The sequence below is a fragment of the Motacilla alba genome, chromosome 7 (assembly GCF_015832195.1).
Source record: "Motacilla alba alba isolate MOTALB_02 chromosome 7, Motacilla_alba_V1.0_pri, whole genome shotgun sequence".
In the NCBI taxonomy this organism is placed as follows: Eukaryota; Metazoa; Chordata; class Aves; order Passeriformes; family Motacillidae; genus Motacilla; species Motacilla alba.
Genome location: NC_052022.1, coordinates 20,869,290 through 20,891,232, shown reverse-complemented (window position 1 = coordinate 20,891,232; position 21,943 = coordinate 20,869,290). Strand labels below are relative to the sequence as shown.

Sequence of the window (21,943 nt, the reverse complement as noted above, 5' to 3'; positions counted from 1 at the left end):
CAAGGTGTTAAACAAAATGGTGGACACTGACTGAACTTATTTTACTTCAGCTATACAATAAAGTAGAAACCATCTAAATTTCTCTCAAGACTAAAATGTTTAAATATTCATTACAGTCTTTCCAGTCTTTCATTACTTTCAAACAGGAGTTTGTTTGGATATCCAGAGAGGAGACATAGCTGCCAATTCTCTGCAAACATGAACAATAATAATTTTTATTTGTGGGAGACCTCTTACCCTCAGTCCTAGTGTCAGTCAGTTGTGAAGCTTATATAGCAATTCACAAACATACCATTTCTACATGGATATTCAAGCTAAAAAGAGGTAAGGGAAGGCCAAAAGGAGTGCTGGTAGGGTTGCCTTGTTATTGTGTATGTGATTAAAGGAGAATGAGGATGGTTGCCATAGGCTTCTGTTATTTACACCTCTTGACACAACTTAGCACATGATTTTGTTCTCTGTGCCTGCAGTTACATTAAGAGACAGGAGAGGATGTAACGCTAGTTTCCAAACACAAATCTACAATTTCAGTAGCATTTTGTATCTGCTTTCAGGAGTAGATATAAGTTTTACCTGTAGACATATTCCAAGGGAAAGACTGTACCAGTACGTTTCAACACAGCTGGAGCTACACTTCAACTGATTTTTTTTTCTAGCCCAAGTGATCAGTACAAAAACTACTGAAGTACTACTAACAGAGACAGATGCAATGCCTTCTTACCCCATCCCGACCATACCATGACTTATGGTTTATTTTGTACACATAACAGAATTTTCTGCCATCCTTACAACAAGAGCTAGATCAATTCTGGCTGGAAGAAAGCTTGTACCAAACAGCAGCAAGGGTTGTTTTAATATGACTGCATCTCTATGTTCTAGACCTATTTTCATACAGATTCAATATCTACAATATCTTCTTGTATCGGTCACAGTAGGATTCCCAGTTCCCCCTCTAGCACTGATCATCACATTTTTGAGTTCAAACATACAATTCCCCTACCATTTTCCAGGTCCAAAGGGCTTGTGGGGTCTTTGGGAGACTCAGGCTTATTCTTTGGAAGAACAGTGAGACCCAGTCATGCAAGTGTAGTGCTGTGCTCTCTCTTTGGCATTTGCAGCCCACGCGCTCACATGTATCTACGGCAAAGCCCAGCATTATCTGGGTGCTGGTGTTTAGGATCCCAAAGACTAGCCAGCCTTATATTTGACAATTTTATCTTTTTACTCACTTGCTTTAGAGGCAAAGAACATGAAATAACAGTAGGCAGAGTTTCCAGAATCTCCCCACTAGCTCACACCATTAGCCATGCAAAAGCTGCAATCCCAAAAAGGCCGAAGAGAACAAACTAGATGATGCCAGCAGAGGTCAGTGGGTGACTCTTGCCAAAAATTTCAGATGCACAGTGTATTACAGATGGTTTCAAAGTCAGCTGAGCTCCCTCACCCTGAAACACCGAAGTCATTCTTTAACCAGATGCCACCATTTTGCTCTTTTTCATTTCATTTGCCTACCAAAGCAAATGATGATGATGCTTTGGTATGCTGCTGTCATCTATGTTGCTTTTCTCTTCAAAACATATTTTTAGGTTGCTGGCAGACAAAATAAAGGTATATCAGCACATGAGGCTAGGAAGGAAGAGGGGTAGTTTCCAAAGTTAAAATTCCAATCCCTGCACTAATATAACTGGTTAAGCAGCCAAGCGTGCTGCTCTGCAATGTTCACTGTATGCTTCAGCCTGTGAAGCAACACTGCCATGCTGGTTTTTTAACTAACATATAATGAAAAAAAGTTCAAATGTAAAGGAAGACAACAATTTTTTTCTCAAGATTTGAAGAGACCTAATGCTTCAATGTTTGGCTTAATTAAAAAGCAAGTGGAATGGGGAAAAAGCAAACAATATATGTATTTGTATATACCAGCCTAAGAAAATCTTCTGATAATAAGGAAGTTATCACCAGTTTAATCAGTATATAATATATATTCATTACAAATTTTTGTATCAGGTTGTAAAAGTTTTTTCAGACCTATGCACAAGATCATCTGGCTGTAAAGTTGAGTAGTGAAGAAATGTCAACTCATGCAGCCTTTTTCAATTATAAATCAGTAGTCATTCTACCTCACACATAAGCTTCATTCTTTTGTTCTTCCTTACACAGTGATACTCTATTTCCATGCATCTTTGGTTTTTAAAGCTGACAGGACCTTTTCCTCTCCAGTTTCCTAAACTGCTGCTCATTCACTGCACTTATAAATCATGAGCTCGTTAAAACTATTTTTCAGGTCCACATCAACAGCACTTAAGTAACTGTGGTAGAAGGGCTTGGGGAAGGTGGTGTATTGAGACACCTCAAAATCATCACATTAAACAAACTAACATTCTACACAATTCATAAATATGAATTTATTCTCACATCACGAGCAGAGTGATGACAGGCACATCTGAAGACAGCTTTTAGGTGAGAGCAACAAGGTGAGGATTTTACCAGTAAAGAGTATCTGGGACAGCTCAGTCACGCTGCTGGATCACTTCTTTGCCATTTCCTCTCACTACAGAAGGTTACAGCTTTTTGTGTAACCTGCCACAACCTCGTGCAACTCCTTTCTAGACCCAGGGCACAAAAGTGGCACAAGTGTCTTCACTATCAGCATGCAATCAAGGCCCCTCAGGTAATTCTCTGCTCCAGGAAAAAAAGCTCCTCAGAGGCTATTTAAGAGCTTGTTTGTAAAATAATAAATAAATAAATAAATTTAAATGGCAGACACATTATCCTGACTCATATCCAAAATTTGATCCTCATCCTTGTCAACTCAGGATGTAGGCATCTGGTTTAAAAAAAAAGTGGAGAAAAAGCAGAAGGGTAAAGCACACAGCACATCTGCCTCTAAGCACTCTGTATTTTGACCATCACCACTTAGTCACCAGGTACTGAACAATTCACTCCAAGCAGCATGAATATCACAGCAAGCCTGATTCAGGAACACAGGCCCAGAGATGATAAGATGTCAAGGTCCCACTGACCCCCAGGTACGATGGGAACAACCAAGTCCTTTACTTTGCAGTGTAAGTTCACCTGAAAGTGGCAAAATAGAAGTAATGGCTCTACCAGGCTTTTTAAAACCAGTTCAGAGACAAAAATATTCTAAAACTGAAAATTTTTATTTTCAAAATAAAGAATTTTGTACAGAACAGTGTAGATTTGAGTAAATCTAAATACAGCAGTCTCTGTAATATAACACAAGGGTCTGCTCTTAGCACAGTACTTTCACACTCTAGCAATCAGAAGGCAAGCCAAGCAATTAGGAGGAAAAAAAAAAACCCAACCACTTTTATCTGTCAGAACATGTATTTCTAAAATGAGTTCCTTCTTCACAAAATGTACCTAGAGGGAAGAGCACTCTCCACACCTCAGATTGCACAGCTATTCACACTATAAAAACAGACGAAGAGAGGACAGGAGATTTTCAATAGGAGAGATGATTTACGAAACAGAACTGCAAGTCTGAGACATAAATATCTGTTGTTCCTAAATTCCTCTCTCTCTCCTCCCCTCCCACACACACTGATGCAATTCCCAGAAAGGTATGAACTGTGGATCATTTTGTATACACACAGTGCAAATACTGCACAGGCACAGAAGTGTAAACCCATGGTGATTCTTTCACTATTCAACTGTACATTATTGATAGCATTACATTCTAAACCTTATACAAAGCTTACACAGTAGTTTCCATAACAAAACTAAGCACATTTACGCACTTTATGGTTCTGTGGATGCAACTTTCATGGCACCTTCTTTTTTACAACAGAGTACAGGAGACCCCTATGTGCTCAGCATATCAGAATTCTTCAGCTCTGTTTCTGCTGTACTTACATTTCACAAATGTCACGTGAAATAACCTTCCACAATCACAAAGAGCCAGATACAGAAACATTCATTGCCTGTTTTCCTGATAACCAAACAAAACAAGTTACCACCTTTCATCCACTCAAAGATGGCCAACAGCCACACGAACTGTCACCCCTCTACTTGACCAAGCCCTGGTCTGGGGGTATCCCTCTTCCCCAGGACCACTGCTGACTCTGCAAAGCAGTTCTGCAGCTGCAGCAGGAACAGGGAAAAGAGAATCCACCAAAACAGTAATTTAACACATGGAACATTCTGTTTTAGACAGCGGTCACTACAAAATATATACCAATACATTCCCATCACTGTCACCAGTAGGCAATGCTAGTGCTGTGGAACCTTTCAGCAGTGGCCTTCTCTCATCTGAGCAAAAACACAAAGTGCCACGTCAAACAGCATCTACTGCATTTTTTAATTCAGAGAATCTCCCTTGAAATGGCCATTGTGAACTTTTAGTACTCTATAAAATCAAATATTAGTGCTTGGACACTGCTCAGTTGCAACTTATAGGGGTTCCTTTTTGAAATTAAGAACATGATGCTCTTTCAGAGAAGTCTACAATTCCATTTCATCATTAAGTGCCTGTATTGCAGAAGTTGGCTGCTTTGCTCTGTGGAGAAAATCACCCCAAGTTTTCAGAACATCTTTATGTTTTTGTAACCAATTTTGGAGCATAAGTAAACCTGCAACATAGATTGCTGTATGAGTGAAACTGATGGCTTAAAGCCCCATCTCCATTTAGGAAGAAAAAAAAGAAGCTACTATAATGAAAAACAGTATCTGTTTTATGCTATCTGATTTGCAAAGTTGTCTAAAGAGAAAACAATGGCCTGGGGTGAAGACCTGCATTAAACAGCTTTCTCAAGTATGATTTATACTGAAATAAATGAAAGGTTTTTATCCTTTTTTACCCAAAAGGAAAGGGAAGCAGAGAAGGCACTTTGTAATCTCATTTGATCAAACAATTCACTGCAGGCAATAATATTACATTGGTGAGAGAATACGTAATTTAAAGGCAGTCACAGCTTCAGTCTTCCATTCCAAGTTCTTGTTTCAGACTGAAAGGCAAGTAAACACATGAGTCAGCTTGTAGCAAAACACTGAAAACCCTTTAGACCAATTAGTGGAAGCCCTGACAATACACACTGAGGTTGAGAGCAAAAAGGCAGAGTGGATATATCGCTCGTTTCAGGTAAGATCCAGTGTATCAGAAAAATCATAGGGCAAAATCTCAGATTCTGGAGGCAACCAGAGTAATCTTGAGATTCACTTGACAAACTAGGATGCAGACATCTTTTCCCTCCCATTTTTGAGATGCTTATCCCACTTAATGCAACCACATCACTGACACAATGGCACACTCACCTTTTTAAGTAGGCATGGACATTGTCAAAGCCGTGGTACTTGGCCAGATAGACCAGGACACCTGTGGCACATCGGCCATCTCGCTGTCTGCAGAAGCTACAGTTGCAGATTCCACGACATGGGGGGCACCTCCATGTCTACACAGAAGAGAGACAAGAAGCCCTTTTAGCTGAGATGCTATGCCAGATGTAACTCACAGCTTAGGAGAGTGCCCTGCTACACACTGAGTTCTGCAGTGAACATCAGCACTGCATAAAGTCGTCTAAACCAGTACAGGAGTACAAATTCCTCAGTCTGTAGGGGATTAAACTCTCCATTGCCTGCCTTGCACATAACCACAGGAAGCATTCCATCTGTTTTTACTCCTACATCACAGCCCACAGCAGCAGCACTTTGTCCACAATACAGTTCCTTTCCCTAGGGCATTAAGCACTAATGCAGAGATAATAAAGAGAACACTATTTGATGCTCAAACACAAGAATATTTTGGCTGCTGCTCTGTTCTCATCCTTTACTCCTGCAATTAAAACTACAGAAGTTGTAAATACAAGTTGTAAATACACAACACAGTTCTGTGATTCGGGGTGAATCAAGCCAGGAGTGCACGATGTACTACAGCACGGTAAGCAGTTATTAAAACCACTGCTGCCAGTGACCAATACCCCTGGCTGTGGAAGTCAAGCACAAAAAATCACCACTGAGCCCTGTCCTACCGGGTCGAGCAGCGCCGTTCTGACATCCTCCCCGTATCTGTTGCGGAGGCAGGGCCCACAGAACTGGCCCCGCACTCCTACGCAGTCAGGGTTACGACAGTTTGTCTTGGTGTCTATGGTTTTTTGGCGACACTGATGACAGGTGGATCCCTAGAACACAGGAAAAACGAACAAGACATTTAAGATGACATTTTAGATAGGGGAAAAAAAGCATTGAACAAAATCTCTTTGGCAGCGAGCAGTGCTTATCCTGAAACGGAAAGCCACCTTGCAAGTATGAACCAAGACTGTTTTAACACTGCATCTTCAGTGTCTGGTAATCACTTCCCCTGGCTGGTATCACTTAGGTATTACAGTTGTTCCAGAGTGAAAGCAAGTTAATTGGCTTGGTAAGGCTCATTTTACAAATTCAGGCAAAAATAAGAAGGGGACACTTAAAGATCTCAGACATATTTCTCCCAAAAATCACATCCTCTCTCTCAGTGAGAGGGAGTGTACCCTACTTGATGCTAAAACACAAACAAATAACAAAAAAATTACTTCACAAAGTACCCATTTCACAAAGCTGCAATTTTCTTACCATGGCCCTGTTATATACTTTTTCTCTTGCAGATCCACAGATATTATCCAGCTCTTCTGCTGTTATGTCCTCAACTGGGCGCACAACGTGTGGAAAAGCCATAGCACCACGGTGACCCCTCCTGGGAGTACGGGCTTCATGCTGAATAGCAAAGACACAATACTTGCAGTATTAGTTTCAGCAAAAACTCTACAAAAGCAAGGATCTTCACAGCAATGCTGAAGTCTCGAAGCAAGATATAACAGAACTTTGTACAGACATATGATATGGATGCAGCTTTAGCACCTTTACTTGATCTGTCCCTCTCAGGGTGCAGTGATGCTACTGATCTTGCTTCACTCCTGCGTGTGTGCAAGAGGAAGTTGTTTATCAAGGACAAAGAAGGGGAAATAGAGAGGACATACAAAATGCCCTTTTCATGGGGTTTTTTTGGCTTTTTTTAAAATTCTTTTAAGGCCATGGTATACTGATAAACCTCACCAACACTCTATGAATCGCTATTTTCTTGAAGGGAAGCCTTCATACAAAACCACCCTCACAACCTACAACAGGAGAACTAGACCTTCATCATACCTCCAAGTAATCATCAGACATCTTTCTTCTTCTCACCAAGATGTATGGGTCATCTTCTTCCTCTTCTGGTTCAAGAGTAGGAGGACCTTCAATCAAGGACCTGGACCTTGTGTGAGGCCGAGAGCTCCGGTCTGGGTTCCTCCTCAAGGCACATTTGGGCAATGAACGCCTTGGAAGTCGCTTTGGTCCCTGCTAATGTTTAAAAGCCACTAATGAAACAGGTGAAAACACAGATAGCTCCTGAGCCTATACTGAATCCCTCCCCTAAAGATGCCTTCTTCTTATCTTTTCCAAAGACATGTCTATCCCTTCCCAGTCAGAAAACCAAAGGTAAGAAGATCCTAAGCAAGTTCATGTTAGGCATTCTGCTAGTCACTGAGAAACAGTCAAAAGCAGCAGAACCCGTGTCTATGAGGAGCTGCGATTTTCAGCATTCTTCTAATCTTCACCCAAATTACAGATACATCAGCAGTGAAATTCATTACACTGCTGATTCACAACCCAACCTTCTTAAAAGTTAGGCTAAATGCCAGGTATTTTTCAAGGCTCCAGACTCACAGAATATTCAGGTCTGAGCTGCCCTCCCTTATCTCTCCAGCCTTTGTATAAACACATATTTACACAGCACCTCGTTTGGTTTTATTGGCCTGTGGAGACACTTAACCTTTATAAATTAATCTGTTCTGCTTTATACCGTGACAAATCAAAAGAGAATTATACAATGACGATACCCATTTCAGGAAGCAATAAAATTCTAACTGGACTTTGATTTGCACAGTTTTTTAAAGTTTTTACACATTGAGAATCCTGCTTTGTAATGTCAGAATTTGACTCTTAGAAATCTGAATGCAAATCCAGTAAGTTTATACTCACATGACTGACAGCTGGCAATGATTTTCTCCCACCAAAGATACCAGAAACATTTTGCAACTCAGCCATTAGTTTTGCAAGCTAACAAGAGAGAGAAAAATGAAGCAGAGCTTTAAAAGGGTATTTATGTGCTATTACAGACTACTAGGGCAATTGGCTAAAAGTACAATTACTTATAGGAAATGCAGTCATTCTTCAACTCTTTGCATTTATGTCTTATTTATGTTTTAGTGACTGCAAGTAATTTGGAAATGCTCAAAACTTATTATGTCGTTAGGCTTGCAGCCTATGGATTTTCATATGCCAGTAAATATAAAGTATCAGATTTATATTTTAGGAATGCAAATTCATCTTAATGCATTCACAGAATTCCCATTACAGTGAATTTAAACAGAGGTTCCCCAAGAGTTGAAGGGGGGGGATAAAGGGGGAAGAAGCCATAGAGTACTTGCCATTGCTTTGTTTTCCTTTATGTTTAAAGCTCTTTTTTCCAAAAACATAGCACCATTTTCTTCAGTGTCAGAGTCTGAATCTAGAGCAGGCATCGGTGTTTCAGGAACAGGTTCCATGCCACCCTTTCTCCGCTCTGACCTTCGAGGTGGAAACTTCATGGCTACTTTCAGAGGAACAAGGCATTTCTGCCCTCTCTGATCGACCTCACTTTCAGCACTTGCATCATTCTCATCTGAATCTGATTCCAATTTCTGTTAAAAAAACCAAAACGGAAACATTTAAATCCAGGAAGAGTTGCTCTGCAGTTAAATACAGTGGACAACATTTTGTCTAGGAGTGGTTTAAGAGGCTACCTTGCTGAAATCTGGACATCCAGTCTTAGTGTTCTAGTGTATTTTGGAGCAGGAGGAAAGGAGAGGGGGCAGAGGGATAAAAACCTCTCAGGGAGACCCACATGGTTGTGCCACACACACCAGAAAAGAGAGTATAGTATTTGCAGCAGTCTTAGCTCTCACTTGTAGGTCTAATAGCAAAAACAGTTTGTGCATATGGTATGAGAAAGAGAACTGCCTTTAAAGGACTCAATTTTGCTACATAAAGCATTTGGCTGTAAAAAAAAGCCACTATGCAATTGTCTGCACAAACCCAATTTTGTAAGCTGTCAAGTACAGTCATCTCACAGTATCAATGACAAAAAGGACATTTCCTTCTAAAGCCAACCAATGAAATAATTATGAATAGAATCCAGTATTTTCTGAATTCAAATTCTGATGCCTTGCTTACAAATTTTCCAAGAACCAATGGTTCCGTGAGGACATAATTTAGTTAAAAGCTCATTATGCAACAGGCTTTGATTTTTCTTTTTAGACACAAGAAGACAGTCTTACTTTGATCAGCAGTAAGAGTGGACATCAAATGGCCATTTTTATTTACACAGGGTTTTTATTGAGCAGGTATGTGATTCTGGTTTTACATTATGTGTAGTTACTGACTTTTTTCCTACTTATCTATTCCAGCTTTGTCTCCTGCTTAATCTCTCTACAATTGGGTTTTAACTCATTTGTGATTTCTTCCAATTAGCCATTTTTCTTTTCTAGTCATTGCTCAGCATGTGCTGAAGTTATGATGAACCTGGTTTTGCCAAATGTGGTACTACTTCAGTTTCTCTTCTGAATATCAAATATTGATCTTTTTAAGCAATAAAACTGATGCCAAGGAAAAGCAGGAAGGCAGATTTCACCACCTATGACTACTTCTCTACTGTTGAAAGATGCACAGCATTCCCTGTTACGCTGTCTGACTGCATGCCAAGACACACAGGAGTTTTTCTGAGGCTTGCTGGAGTCCATGGGCTAGCCTACTATCTCATATTGAGGAGACCAGAAATGTTAGGCTCCAACAGAGTAACATCCAGCAAGGAAAGCCTTAAGAGGTATATTTCAAAATATATATGGCAGATTCTTAAAGCTCCATATCTTGAGTGGTTTTCATGAAGACAAAAAGAAAACTGAACTTTGGCGACTTGGACTGTTTACTAAATGAAATGATGCTTCCTTCTGAAACATTGAACTTCAAGCTGAAGCTGGCATTATTCTCCAATTAAGAATGTGTAAGAACTCTAAATATAAAATAGCAAACAAAAATCAACTGTCTTACCAATGCATCTTGAACCTCATTTTCTGAAAAGCCACAGAAAGATTCATCATCGGAGGCTTCATGAAAAATTTTTGCCAGTTCTTCTTTAATATCCGACCTAAATTTGCATTTCTACAAAAAGAAAATATCCTTTAATTTAAGTTGTACAGAAACTTTTTAACATTTATATGTGCAGTACAAGCAAATTGCTTTTTAATAAAGAAAAAAAAGTTAAGGCATTTCACAAGGGGTTTTAGAACCACAGCTGTAAATTACCAGGTACATTAGGTGAGGTGACATATCAAAGGCCAGAATTGATAGCTAATCTATTTCCAACAATTACCCCCTAGAAGCACAAGTAAAGAGTGAAATGAAATTACAGCATATAGCACAGGCTTGTAACTACTATACAAAAACATAAGCAGAGCAAGTAGTTTTACATTATTAGCTTTACATTTTTGCAATCTTTACAAGTCCAGCACATATGATCTTATTTGTTCTTGTACTGTACTTACTGTATTTGCAAAATTATCAGAACCAAAACTGTCACAGCTGTCATCAGAGGATGAGGATGTTTCCATGGGAATCAGTTTCGTATTTCGAAAGGTTGTGAAGTTTCTCCTTCCTGAACGACCTCGGCGCTACAAAAGGACAACAGCAACACCGTTAAGAAGATACCTACTGCAGCACAGTAGCTTTTAAGAATATCTTTGTACTGAAGCTTAGGAAGTTTGGACATTTTAAGATATTTAGCAATCTTTAATGCAAGTGAGAAAACAAACATCAGCTTTGAAATAAATCTCTTAAGTTAGGAATGACAATAGTTTTTACTCTGATACAGTTCTGACCATTGTTACAGATGAGTTTCATTAAGTATTTCATTCAGTACTCTTTTTATGCAAACAGGCAAGTGGAAAGAAGCACATAAATCATGCCAGTGATCACATAAATCATGCCATTCATCATAGCCAGTGATGGAAAAAAGTGCAAGTACACAGAAAGGACCTAGAAATCTACTTTGATTCACTTATTACTTGCAGTTTGAGGCAAACACTAAATACTCTGCAGCTCTTAAGGAAGGGCCAAAGAATCCTACCCACAGATTTGAAACAACCGTTCTAGACAAAGCAGCTTGCTGTTTTGCTCATTTTGCCACCGATTTAGAAGACTTTTTTTATGAGCTTCAGGTTTTCCTTTGCCAGGACATGCTTCTGCTGGCAGTGACTCATTTTATCCCCCGAGGCTGGCTGGCAGCGAGGCCGGGGGCAGCACCCGCACTGAGGAGCTGCCCCGGCTGTGAGCGCTGGCGCTTCACGGGCCCAGCGGCGGGGCCACACGCCGGACACACGGGCCTCAAGCAGCAGCCAGCCGGGCCAACCTGGAGCCCTGCGTCCTCTCCTCAGCACCGCTCTGCTCGCGGCTCTTGGCTTCACAGTTCCGCCGAGCCCCGAAGTGCGGCCGGGCCGGCCCCAGACACAAAAGGGGCGGTTTCTGGTGCCGCCCGCCGCGGCTGAGGGAGCGCGCAGCCGGGGCCGGTGCGCCGGGGGAGCGGCACCGGGGGGCTCTGGCGCGGAGCCGCCCAGTCCAGGTGACCCGGGCTAGCCCGGGGCTCGCAAACACGCCCGTCCCGGCAGCGCCTCTCCCCGCCTCCCGCTAAAATGGTGCCACCCCGCACACACGAGGCCGGGCCGACCCCTGTGCCCCTTCCTGCCCGTCCCGTCCCTGCCGCGCGGGGCCGCTCCCCACAACACCGCCCCACCACCGGCCCCGCGCCCTGGGCGAGGCGGGGGCGATGGGCGATGGCTCCGGGCCGCCAGCTCCCCGCCGAGCGCGGCTCTCAAGCCGAGTTCCCTACCCCACTCAGGCGGGCAAGGGCACCGCCATGCACGGGGCACCCGAGCACCGCGGCGGGGCAGGAGACCCGGAGCCGCCGGTCCGAGTGGTGAGGCTGCCCCGACGTCGCTCTCCCTGGGGTGCCCAAACTAAAGACCCCCACCCACCCGACCCCACCAGCCTTCGCGGCTTAGTCCGGCTTGCTCAGGTTCGTAAGACCCCGGAGTGCCACGGGAGCGGCGGCAAGCGCCACAGCCTCTCCCCCCCTTCCGTAGCAGCAGCGACCCGCAGCCTTACGGCGAGCCCGGCGGGCAGCGGCGGCGGGGGGCAGCGCTCACCTGCGGGCGCGGCGGGGCCATGCTGGCGGCGGCGGGCGAGCGCTGGAACTGAAGGTTCGCGCCAAAGCGGCAGGACCGCGGGGGGCGGGGCCGGCGGCGCCTTTCCCGCGTTGCCGCCCGCGTCCTGGCAGATGCAGCGCACACTCCCGCGGGGTCAGGCGCCCGGCGGGCTCCCCGCGCCCGCCCGCCCGCCTCTGCTAAGGAGCTCATCAGGTCTCCCGGGATGTCCCCGAAGGGAGCTGTGCGGAGGTCCTCTTTTTTTTTTTTTCTATTCGCGGTGTAGGATTTGTGGAGCTGCAAGGGCCTGGCCCGTGGCGCGAAAAGCTCCCGGGCGGAACGTGGCGGGACTCGGCTGCAGAAGGGGGGCGGGGGCCGGGGGCCGCGCCCGTGGCCGCTCGTGCCGAGCCGGGGCCAGCTGGGAAGCCTCTGTGGTTTCCAGCTCTCCTTTTTTCTTGTTTTAAATAATTTTATATGCCAAACCTAGGTTGGCTTCACTCTGAAATAAACTCCCTAAACCTGCTGCTTTTCAAGGGCAGTGGGGCTTCTCCACGAAATAAAGCCATGGGTGTTTGTGCTGGCTGCCCGCAGCAGAGCTCACACCCAGCACCGCCTGCCAAGCAGCGTGGTACGAGTCCACTGTGCCAGAATACTCGCCCGCAACGCGCAGGCTGCCCAGAGTCCCGCGGGAAATGGGGGGTCACTCACCAGGGCACCACAGATCAGCGTTAGGAGTGAGACTCTGGGTGACGCCTCTGCTCCTCGGGTAACAGCAGTTCAACCGAATTTTACAAAGAAGTTGGCTGCCTTGCCCTCTGCAACCACAATACTATTTGAAGACTGGCCAGAAGAAAATAGATCAGTCATTTTAAACCATTTTTGGTAACATGTATAATCGCACATTAAATCAAGTACAGCCGTTAAACACAGCAAAATAACTGCTACGTGGTGTTTGGCAGCAAGAGTAACAGGAGAAGCCCTGAAGAAGCTGTATGGGATTTGTGGCCCTGGTGTTTGCCGTAATCCTCTGCTTATGCTGCGGTTTGAGCAGGGCTCCGTACCAGTGCAACTGTTGCTCAGCATTTCCAGGTGCCTCCCTGACAGCCGGCGAGTCCCCGCTGCAAACCTGTGCCCGTGTAAGGCAAACCGGGAATCATCTCCGAGCCAAAGCCTGTAAATAGCCTACAGCACAATAGGGTACAAGAGCCCTCACGGAGGTGTTCTGTTTTCTGTGGGCATTATTCTTCCTGCGCGTGCTGCAATCTGTCGTGTAAAAGAATCTCCATTTTAAATAAACCCATAATTACACACTTACCTGCACTGCTGGCTTCTCAGCACACACAAAAGCAGATAAACTACACCAGTTCTCCAGAGACCAGACCACACTCCATTCCTCTAAATCCACATTAGTGGAGGATTGCCACCCACCTGGCTTCCAGACAAGGCAGCTCCGTTGGGAAGAGGGGGAATATTTTTTGAATTTTTATGAACTTTTACTTCTTTCAGAAAAAGAAATCTACAAATACTAATTTATTTACATGGAAGAAGATATTCAGTTTATGAACAGTAAAAGCCCTTAACATCTTGAATCACAATTATCAGAATTTTACTAGAGAAGTAGCCAACCTTCACAGCTTTCAAGAGCATCATACAAAATGTTATGGAGTGCTGATGGCACTAGCTAAAGCAGAACCTCATACTGCAGTTACTTGTCCATTTAATGCTTAATGCATTCTTCAAATCTTCAAACTGCATATGTAGTCAAATGGCTTTCAAATTAATAGGCCAGAGCAGAGACTTTGTGGGGAATCCAGACAGGACATTTTATGAACTGTATTGTCAGGTTTTTTTTTTTTTAATATGTGAAAAACAATTATTTTATTGAAAATTGTGTATATCAGCTCACATATTTTACAGATTACTGGGGAGAAGAGCTCAGGACAGGGAAAAGAGAAATGGGATGCATGTGAAGGGCAGAGGCTTCCCTTCCTACAGCACACAGCAAGGGTACCAGAAAATGAAGGTCTGTAACTCAGGAGATGGTTGTTGTGACCTGCGACACTGTGATTTCCTGTTTTCACCTTCACAGCCTGCATGCTCCTGCTCTGCCCTGCAGGGCCCAGGTGCCCTGGGTGGATGGACACAAGGAACTTACCAACTGGCTTTACCATGATGGAAAAAAGTTTCTGTGTTTGTCAAGACATAGGCAGCACCACTGTCCTACATCTAGCTGTTAACAGTAGCTGAAGACATGCAAAGCTGAGCTCAAAAGTGAACATTGCATTTTCAGCCACACTTAAATTAGGCCAATGTGAGTGAAGGAAAACCTCCCTGCCTGTTCAGTCCCCCAGTCAGGGTCCTGCATAGCCTGCCCAGTGCTACTAGCAAGCTCTTCCCTCAGAGCTCACGTCAGCAAAGATCATCTGGAGTATTTTATGAGGTGTTTTCAAGAAAATAATCTCTTAAGGTCTCATCTGTCTTTGAAATGAGCTGTCACTACGTGGTAGCAGCCCTTGGAAGACCTGCTAGGGGAATAGGCTGGAATCATGGAGGGACATGCAGTAGATTCAGCATGCAACGCTTTCTGCTTTTATCTGGGAGGAAGCAAAGTTGTTTACATGTTAGGAGCTTCAAGCAGCAGCAAGAACATGGACTTCCAACAATAGCTCCATTGTCAGAAACAATAGATGTGACCTTTGGTCTGCTGGGACAAAAGACAAGCGCTGTCCTCCGTGTCACCCTGCGGATTTCGGCTGTTGGCATTGTAACACAGCTTTTCTCTCTGGAGGCAGGACTCCTGCTGCCCTGTCCCTGGCTCTCCTACACACTTCCTATCTTAACTACACTCAACACTCTTGCTCCTTTCCCCTTTTTTTTTTTTTTAAATGAAAGCAATACATTTTTACCTGCTGTCATGAATGAGTGTTTTAGGACACTCAAAGAATCCCTGGCAAAGGTATCAGCAAAAGTATGTTAATATAAAAGTGAAAGCATGACAAAGTTCATTGGCAAGGTTCACTCTACTACTTACTGGATGGTTAAAGCACACAGAGGAAAATTATACTGAAGTCTAAAATCAACCTAAAACTAAAATCAACCAAAAATTATCTACATGGAAAAAGGGTAAGGCTGAGAAAGAGTAAGGATAAAAAAGAATAAGGGAGACCCTCCCATTGAGTCACAAGGTTCAGAATGGACTTCCTTGCCAAACTTAGCCCTATACTTGAAAAATAGTTTAGGCCTAAAAGTTTTAATGGCACTTAAACTTAACAGCACTTAATTGACAGCTTAATGTGAGCAATGTAACGAAAGATTCTTATAGAATTCACTGTAGCACAACAGTAACTCAGTAATAGGCCTAACTTACTTACAAATCCAAAGTACTTAAGAATCTAGGAGAGCAACACTCCTAGTACATTTGCTATAGCATACTCACACACAGACCCAAAGGACTACATACAGGGTATATACATTTGAAAAATTCCCTTTGACTTCATCAAAGTACTCCCATCAGATGCCTTTCTCATCTTTCTCTCTGCATCTTCTCAATGGGCAAAGGGTTGAGTCTTGAGGAGTGGGGGTAGCCCAGGCTCCATTGCTGGTGATCAGCGGTGGTCCCTCACGTATGGCAAACATGAGAGTTGGCTGGCTCTGAGAGGCCCCACGCAGGGGGACGTGCTGGTCACAGCCTGCTGCAGTCCAGGAGGGCTCCAAGGGTCTCACTTAGGACTGCTCTTTATAGGGTCACAAAAGAGTTGGCTTTAGTCATAGTGGTTTTCCATCCTGGCCACAATTTGGGTCGGTGATTTTCTTTAAAAGTGTGGTGACAAAAATCTTGTTCCACTTGGGTTTTTATTCAGGCAAGAATGATCAGTTTTCAAGGCTGTTTGTTAAAAAACAGCCTCAATGGAAAGCATAAGCTCCTGGGGGCAGGCAGTGTTTCTGATAAGCTCAAGAAGAGCTTAGCCCAGGTGGTGCTTGTCAAGGCCAAGGCTTAATGAGTATTTCTGAAATCACAGTATGGCCCAAGGGTGGGGATGTACCACCACACCTGCCTAAAATAGCATGTGAATAACATTAGTTAATGTTTGCGTGATGCTAGTATTTATTGTGATGAGACTTGCACAGTGACACATATTTATAGAAGCAAACATTTAGGAGGAAAGGCAGAGTTTGGATTCTTGTGGCCACAGAGTACCCGCAGTACAATGCAGTAACACATATCTTAGGTCCATAGGAAAAAAATATTGCAGCCACTAATGACAGTAATTAAAAATTTCTGTAAGAGCTGTCCAATCACCTCTTCATCTGAGAAAATTATAGTGTGCTATTGAAACCATTAGTGCAATAAAATGAAGCTAAAAAACATTTTGCATTAAAATAATCAGACATTGATTTATGATGTAAATTGTAAATCGGTAACCTATAACACACACTAATTGTTTTTCTCTCTCCTGTAAGGTGTGTTTCTTGAAAAGATCTGATCAAGCATATCTATTTGTTCACATGTCACCCTCCAGTGGCTCACACTACTATACAAGACATAATAAGGTGGATAATCAGGTAACCTGCTATTGATTGCAATCCAGAAAGGGCACACTTGTTCTTACACAGAAGAAGGAGGATAGCCACTTTTGGAGATTTAATTACAGCTAGATCTCTACATGTTTGCTGGACATGAATTTTTATGGAATACCTTTTTAATGTAAATACTTCAACACTATGCTCTGATAGGCAGAATCAGATTTTGTAAAATAAATATGTTTAAATATGTAACATGTACAATCAGTTTCTAGTAAGACCAAATGTACCAGCTCCATAAAATACCTCCACAATGCAATTAGTATCTTTTTCCTTGTTTCTCTCTCCAAGGAGAAATAGATTTTCTCCTTTTAATTTAACAGGTTTGTATCTCCTTGTGCTTTGCTGAGATTTTCTTGTAAGTAAAGGCTGGGTGCCAATGCATCCTGCACGTTGAATTGAAGGTGGTCATGTCCAGTCCTATCTGATACTGTGTTTCTTTGACCCAAACTGGCAAGACCACAAAAATTGAAAGAATAAGAAAAGGAAAACCAAAGGAATATTACAAGTCAGTGTCAGAAAAAGTGCAGTTGATACTACATTTATCGCTGCACTAAGAGAATGGCCGAAATGTGGTCATTTTTGATGGAAACCTTAATGGTTATTCCAAAGGTATAGCAGATCATGTGGAGCCCAGAGCATTATGATGCACATTATGGGAATGTAATTACAATGCTCATTTGATTACCCTGTAGTCATTCCACAAAATGCATAGCAAAAAATGTTGATGGAAAGTAGATGGTTTTGATATGCAATAGCCACTTTCAAAAGCACAAGATCCCGGTCCTTTCATTGCTGGGCTTCGATTTTTATTTTCCCTTGAAAACACAAATTACATTTAGTCACATCATAAAGAAATCACTCACAAAATATTCTGCAAATGTATAGCTGTGGGAAACAGAAGGCTATCAGGAAGTAACCAAAATACTTACTGTAGTCTGGGTTTTTTGCCCTTTTATATCAGCTTTGCCACTGCCTTTTTGCAAATGTTGGTTTGCATTGCCTCCAGCAGCCTTCAGCACGATGTGGAGAGAATGAGAGAGAGAGGAGAGGTGGTGGCATAACCTGCTCCCCAGGGATCTCTCTCCCCAGGCAGCTCTCTCAGGAGGGAGGGAGTGAGGGGGACAAGTAGAAAGCCTTCCTCAGGGCTCGCTAGTGCCTGCCAGAGGTCCCCAGGGCACACCTCAAGTATTCAAGCCCTTGGGATTTTTCCACAGCATGAGGGAAATGCCCTCTTTGCTGCAGGGAGCCCTCACCTTGCTTGCTAAGGCAGGAAAAGGAATGTATGTGTTGAGCCCCAGGTTCACTGAGCCACTGCATTCTACACAGCGCAATGTTCGCGGCTCCGCCCGCCAGCCCCTGCCACAGAGCGCCGGAGGTGGCCGGGAAGTGGCCGGGAAGTGGCCGGGATGTGGCCGGGAAGTGGCCGGGAAGTGGCCGGGATGTGGCCGGGAAGTGGCCGGGAAGTGGCCGGGATGTGGCCGGGAAGTGGCGGGAGGAGGCTCCGGGCCCGGGCAGCGGCTGTGGTGCTGCTGCAGCGGGAGGTGCTGCCGTGGGAGCCGCAGGGAAGCGCTGCACGCTGAAGCCCCGGCTCGCCTTTCTCCCAAGGGGACGCTGCCTGCCGGCGCCATTCGTCTGTCCTCTGAATTGTTAATCTCAAATGCCCTGTATTTACATTCACTCAAACGTGATCTTGGCAGACCCTTATTAGTGTTATTGCCTTAATAGACTTCTCCTCTCTAACCTCTAAATTTTTGCAACAAACTGGCTTGAACTGCTAAGCATGGCAATTCATTAGATAAGAATATTATATAAAAACCCTTCTATGGTGGGCACATATACAGCAAATAATTCTGTCAGATGTAATTTTCAGAGGTAGCACAGCTATTTGATTCCATTTAGTGACATGAGATGCCAGGAGGTCTCTCAGTTTGGGGTTTTTCCACAGTTGTATAAGTCACTGCCCATCTTTCCCAGCCTAAAGTAATAATAATTATTATTATTATTGCTATGTCAAAGTGCATTCTCTAGCACAATCAAAAAATCAATTGCATATATTTAATGTACAGTCCAATGTTCTTGGCAGCAAGTCTGCAAGTTATAGAAAGTCTTAAAACACATGGGGTTTGATCCTGAGCAGCATCAGCTGAGCTAAAGAGCAGGACAGAGGTGAGGGGTGCCATGGCTGGGGACTGTTGCTCTCAGTGAGGCAACTTCTGCTCCACAAATCAGGCCAGCAAGTTCCCAGATTCTGGTCAGCACGCTGTCATACAAGGCCAACTGCTAGAAAAGAATCTGTGGGAGCAGATAAGATAGAGCAAAACTGCAGTAGCCAGTTTTTTCTTTAAAAAGTAAACCATGTCCAAAATCACCCATCGCCATTCCACAGCAAGAAAGCAGGTTCTCATGGGGTATGAGCTTGGTCACGGCAGAGCTGGGGGGAGGCACAATGGGCTCTCTCCCCTCCCAGCTGAATGGGGACTTGCCCTGGCTATATGCAAACAAAAGCAGCCTGTGTTTGCAGGCCTGGGCAGTGTTTTTGCTCCCGGGAGTCTCACATTCACGTGCTGCCTGCTTAGGAGCCGGGTTTCACAGGCGCTTCAACTGCCAGCTGGTTCACCAAACATGTCTCTGACCTGCAGGACAGGGAACAAGCGCCTGGAGAGTGCAGCCACCCAAAGCTGCTGGTCTGGCTGTCACTCCCTCTGTGGAGCTGCTCCCCAGGACACTCTTCTCTTACAGCCAGTCCTGATGGCAGTGGCAGGTACCCCAGTGCTGCCGGGGAAACCTGTGCTCATAATAAGCCAATAAATGCTCTTAATAAGCCAATAAACAACAGGGTCAGACCCAGCAATGGGTCTCCAAGCTGAAGAAGAATGATTGCTACCCTCAGTGGTAAGTGACTGCTCTCCATCCTCCTGTTGGTCTTTCCTATTTTTTTAAAGACATCCTTAGGTATATGGGGAAGCCAAAAATACCCAAAAAAACCCCCAAACAAACAAACAAAAAACCAACCCAACAAAAACACATTGAAAAAAACTGAACAACATCTTGTTGGCAGAAAAAGAAAGAAGTCTTTTCACTCATGCTATGAAGACATCAGCTGTGGAGGTAAAGCCTGTAAAATTTCAGAAAACCAAGGACCATGATGCTGAGGTTAACCTGCCCTTCCTGTCTGAACTGAGCATTGCTTCCTCCCTCACAACCCACACACAGGGTCAAGAACCAATTGCTGGGGAGAGATGCTGCTGTTCACCCTGAAACTTTCCTGCTGATGTCTGGCATCCAGAGAGAGTGGGGCAGCTCTTGTGATTCCCACAAGATCCAGAGTAAAATGCTGCTGAATGAACAGAAAGACTCTGTGTAAGCTCTGGCAGCAAGTCTCACAAAAAAAAAAAAAAAAAATCTGATTTTGTAAGTATTCTCTCAATTGGACGCAAATACTCACTCACTTTGGACATCCAGTTCTGAATCTGCCTTCATGAGCTCTTTGTATTTTTCATCATCCATTCCAGCAGGCATCTCAGAGCTCGCTTCTTACAATTCAGAGCATTGTAAACCCTGGAAGAGGAAAATGCAGGTACCTTTTGGGGATTAAGAAAACATCAACATCCAAGCATGGAGATATGAAGCCCAAGAGAAGGAAAAGCCAAGAAACCAAGGGCAGCTCTACAGCAGTGGTATCTTGTGCCACTTGCAGAGCCAGCCATGGAGGGAGGGTATGGCAGCTGCAGCACTGCCAAGGATGTGTGTGTGGATGGAGGATAGTGTGTCCAGCTCCTGGAATGCAAACCTAAATACTGGTACTTCAATATGGTTGCCTTTAACAGATTTGTAAGAAAAGCCTCAGTGAATATAACATGGCTCCTTTCCAAAGAGCATTTCCAGAGGTGTAGTTGCCCAAGACAGTCTGATATTACACATTGCTGTGCGTGGTCTTCTAGCTGCATGTTAGTAAAATATGAAAAAAAAAGGCTCAGCTTTGTAAAGTACTGGGGGTATGTGTGAAATGTAAGCACATTTTTATTTAGAACGAATTATCATCAAGATAGGGAGTAGCCACATTAAAAGTGATAAAAAACAAGTCAGAAAAACTGAATCTTGCTAATTTTTTTTTTTTTTCACAAGTTCACTCACTGTTGCTTTAACCAGCAATGCTGGTACAGCAAAAGGATTTCTAATCAGTCACTAATGCATGATTGTTCAATTTTAATGGGCATGATCAATACCATCCGCTCCTTCTTTAAATGCTAATGAACACTTTAATACAACAGATGTGGACAAACAGTACATTGCAGATTAAAATTAGGCACGGCATTAAATAGCTTACAAACAGCAGAGGAATCCTGCTGGACATCTTGACAAACAACCACAGACAGCTGATAAATCTTGAACTGCCACCACCAGCCCACAGTATCTCAGGCTTGTACAACTACACGGCCATCCTGATCACCCTAGAAGAGGAAGGTGACTTTCCACATTTTTGCAATTTCTTTCTTAGGATTTGTGCAGGCCCAACTGTGATTCCTGAGATGCATATCCAAATTTTAGTAACACAAGCACATTCCTAGCAACTATTCTCAGTTACTAGTAGCTGGTATCTTCCAGCCCATTTTGGTCATGGCAAGAAATGTCAGGGAAGGATCTCCAACCGAGACAAAATCCCAGTCCCTTGCTTGTGACAGAGAAACATCCAGTGCTAGATTGTCCATGTCCCTCAAATTAGTTGTCAGGCTCAGTAAACCAGGGTCAGAAGCTGGGTTACTAACTAGCTTTCAGACAGTTTGAAGCCACAAGAAAATGGCAAACTTTGTTACCAAAGGGCATCACATGCAGCTGAATTCACTTCAAGGTAAAGCTTCTATTTTTTCTGCTCTTAACTGTTGTCAGAGGAAAAGGCACTTGAGTGACAGAAATCCAAATTCTGATACCTGGTGCCATTTGTGTCTTGCTCCATTGGTTTTGGTGGATCTGTGGTGGTCCTGAATTAATGAAATATGAGTCCCAGTTCACTCTGGTAGGTTATTGGAAACTCACCCCAGGGCTCAGCCCTCACTGGGGCTGGTGGCAATCAGAGGGAGGAGAGCTGCATGTACCCA

The 21,943-nt window shown here is 43.7% G+C and overlaps 2 protein-coding genes across 6 annotated transcripts in view; both read right to left on the bottom strand.

Moving 5' to 3' along the window:
* Positions 1–3,139: 3,139 nt before the first annotated feature.
* On the bottom strand, positions 3,140–20,405 carry CDCA7 (cell division cycle associated 7). 5 transcript variants are annotated; one of them, XM_038142867.1, is made up of 10 exons: positions 20,297–20,405; positions 10,611–10,736; positions 10,117–10,227; positions 8,460–8,711; positions 8,011–8,088; positions 7,138–7,329; positions 6,565–6,705; positions 5,985–6,134; positions 5,272–5,408; positions 3,140–4,964 (listed from the first exon to the last, which is right to left on the bottom strand). In XM_038142867.1, the coding sequence occupies exons 1-10, from the start codon at positions 20,303–20,305 to the stop codon at positions 4,934–4,936; spliced, it is 1,227 nt and encodes a 408-aa protein (XP_037998795.1). In that variant the 5' UTR covers positions 20,306–20,405; the 3' UTR covers positions 3,140–4,933. The 5 variants fall into 5 exon arrangements, with proteins under 5 accessions (XP_037998795.1, XP_037998792.1, XP_037998793.1 ...); XM_038142864.1 differs by lacking the exon at positions 20,297–20,405 and adding an exon at positions 12,267–13,672; XM_038142865.1 differs by lacking the exon at positions 20,297–20,405 and adding an exon at positions 12,267–13,672 and having other exon boundaries at positions 7,138–7,326.
* The window catches only part of MAP3K20 (mitogen-activated protein kinase kinase kinase 20), a 92,533-nt gene continuing 90,963 nt past the window's right edge, over positions 20,374–21,943 (bottom strand). The window contains exon 20 of the mRNA XM_038142862.1: positions 20,374–20,405. Within this exon, the coding sequence (XP_037998790.1) occupies positions 20,389–20,405 (17 nt within the window). The 3' untranslated portion in view covers positions 20,374–20,388. The remainder of the gene's footprint in view (positions 20,406–21,943) is intronic.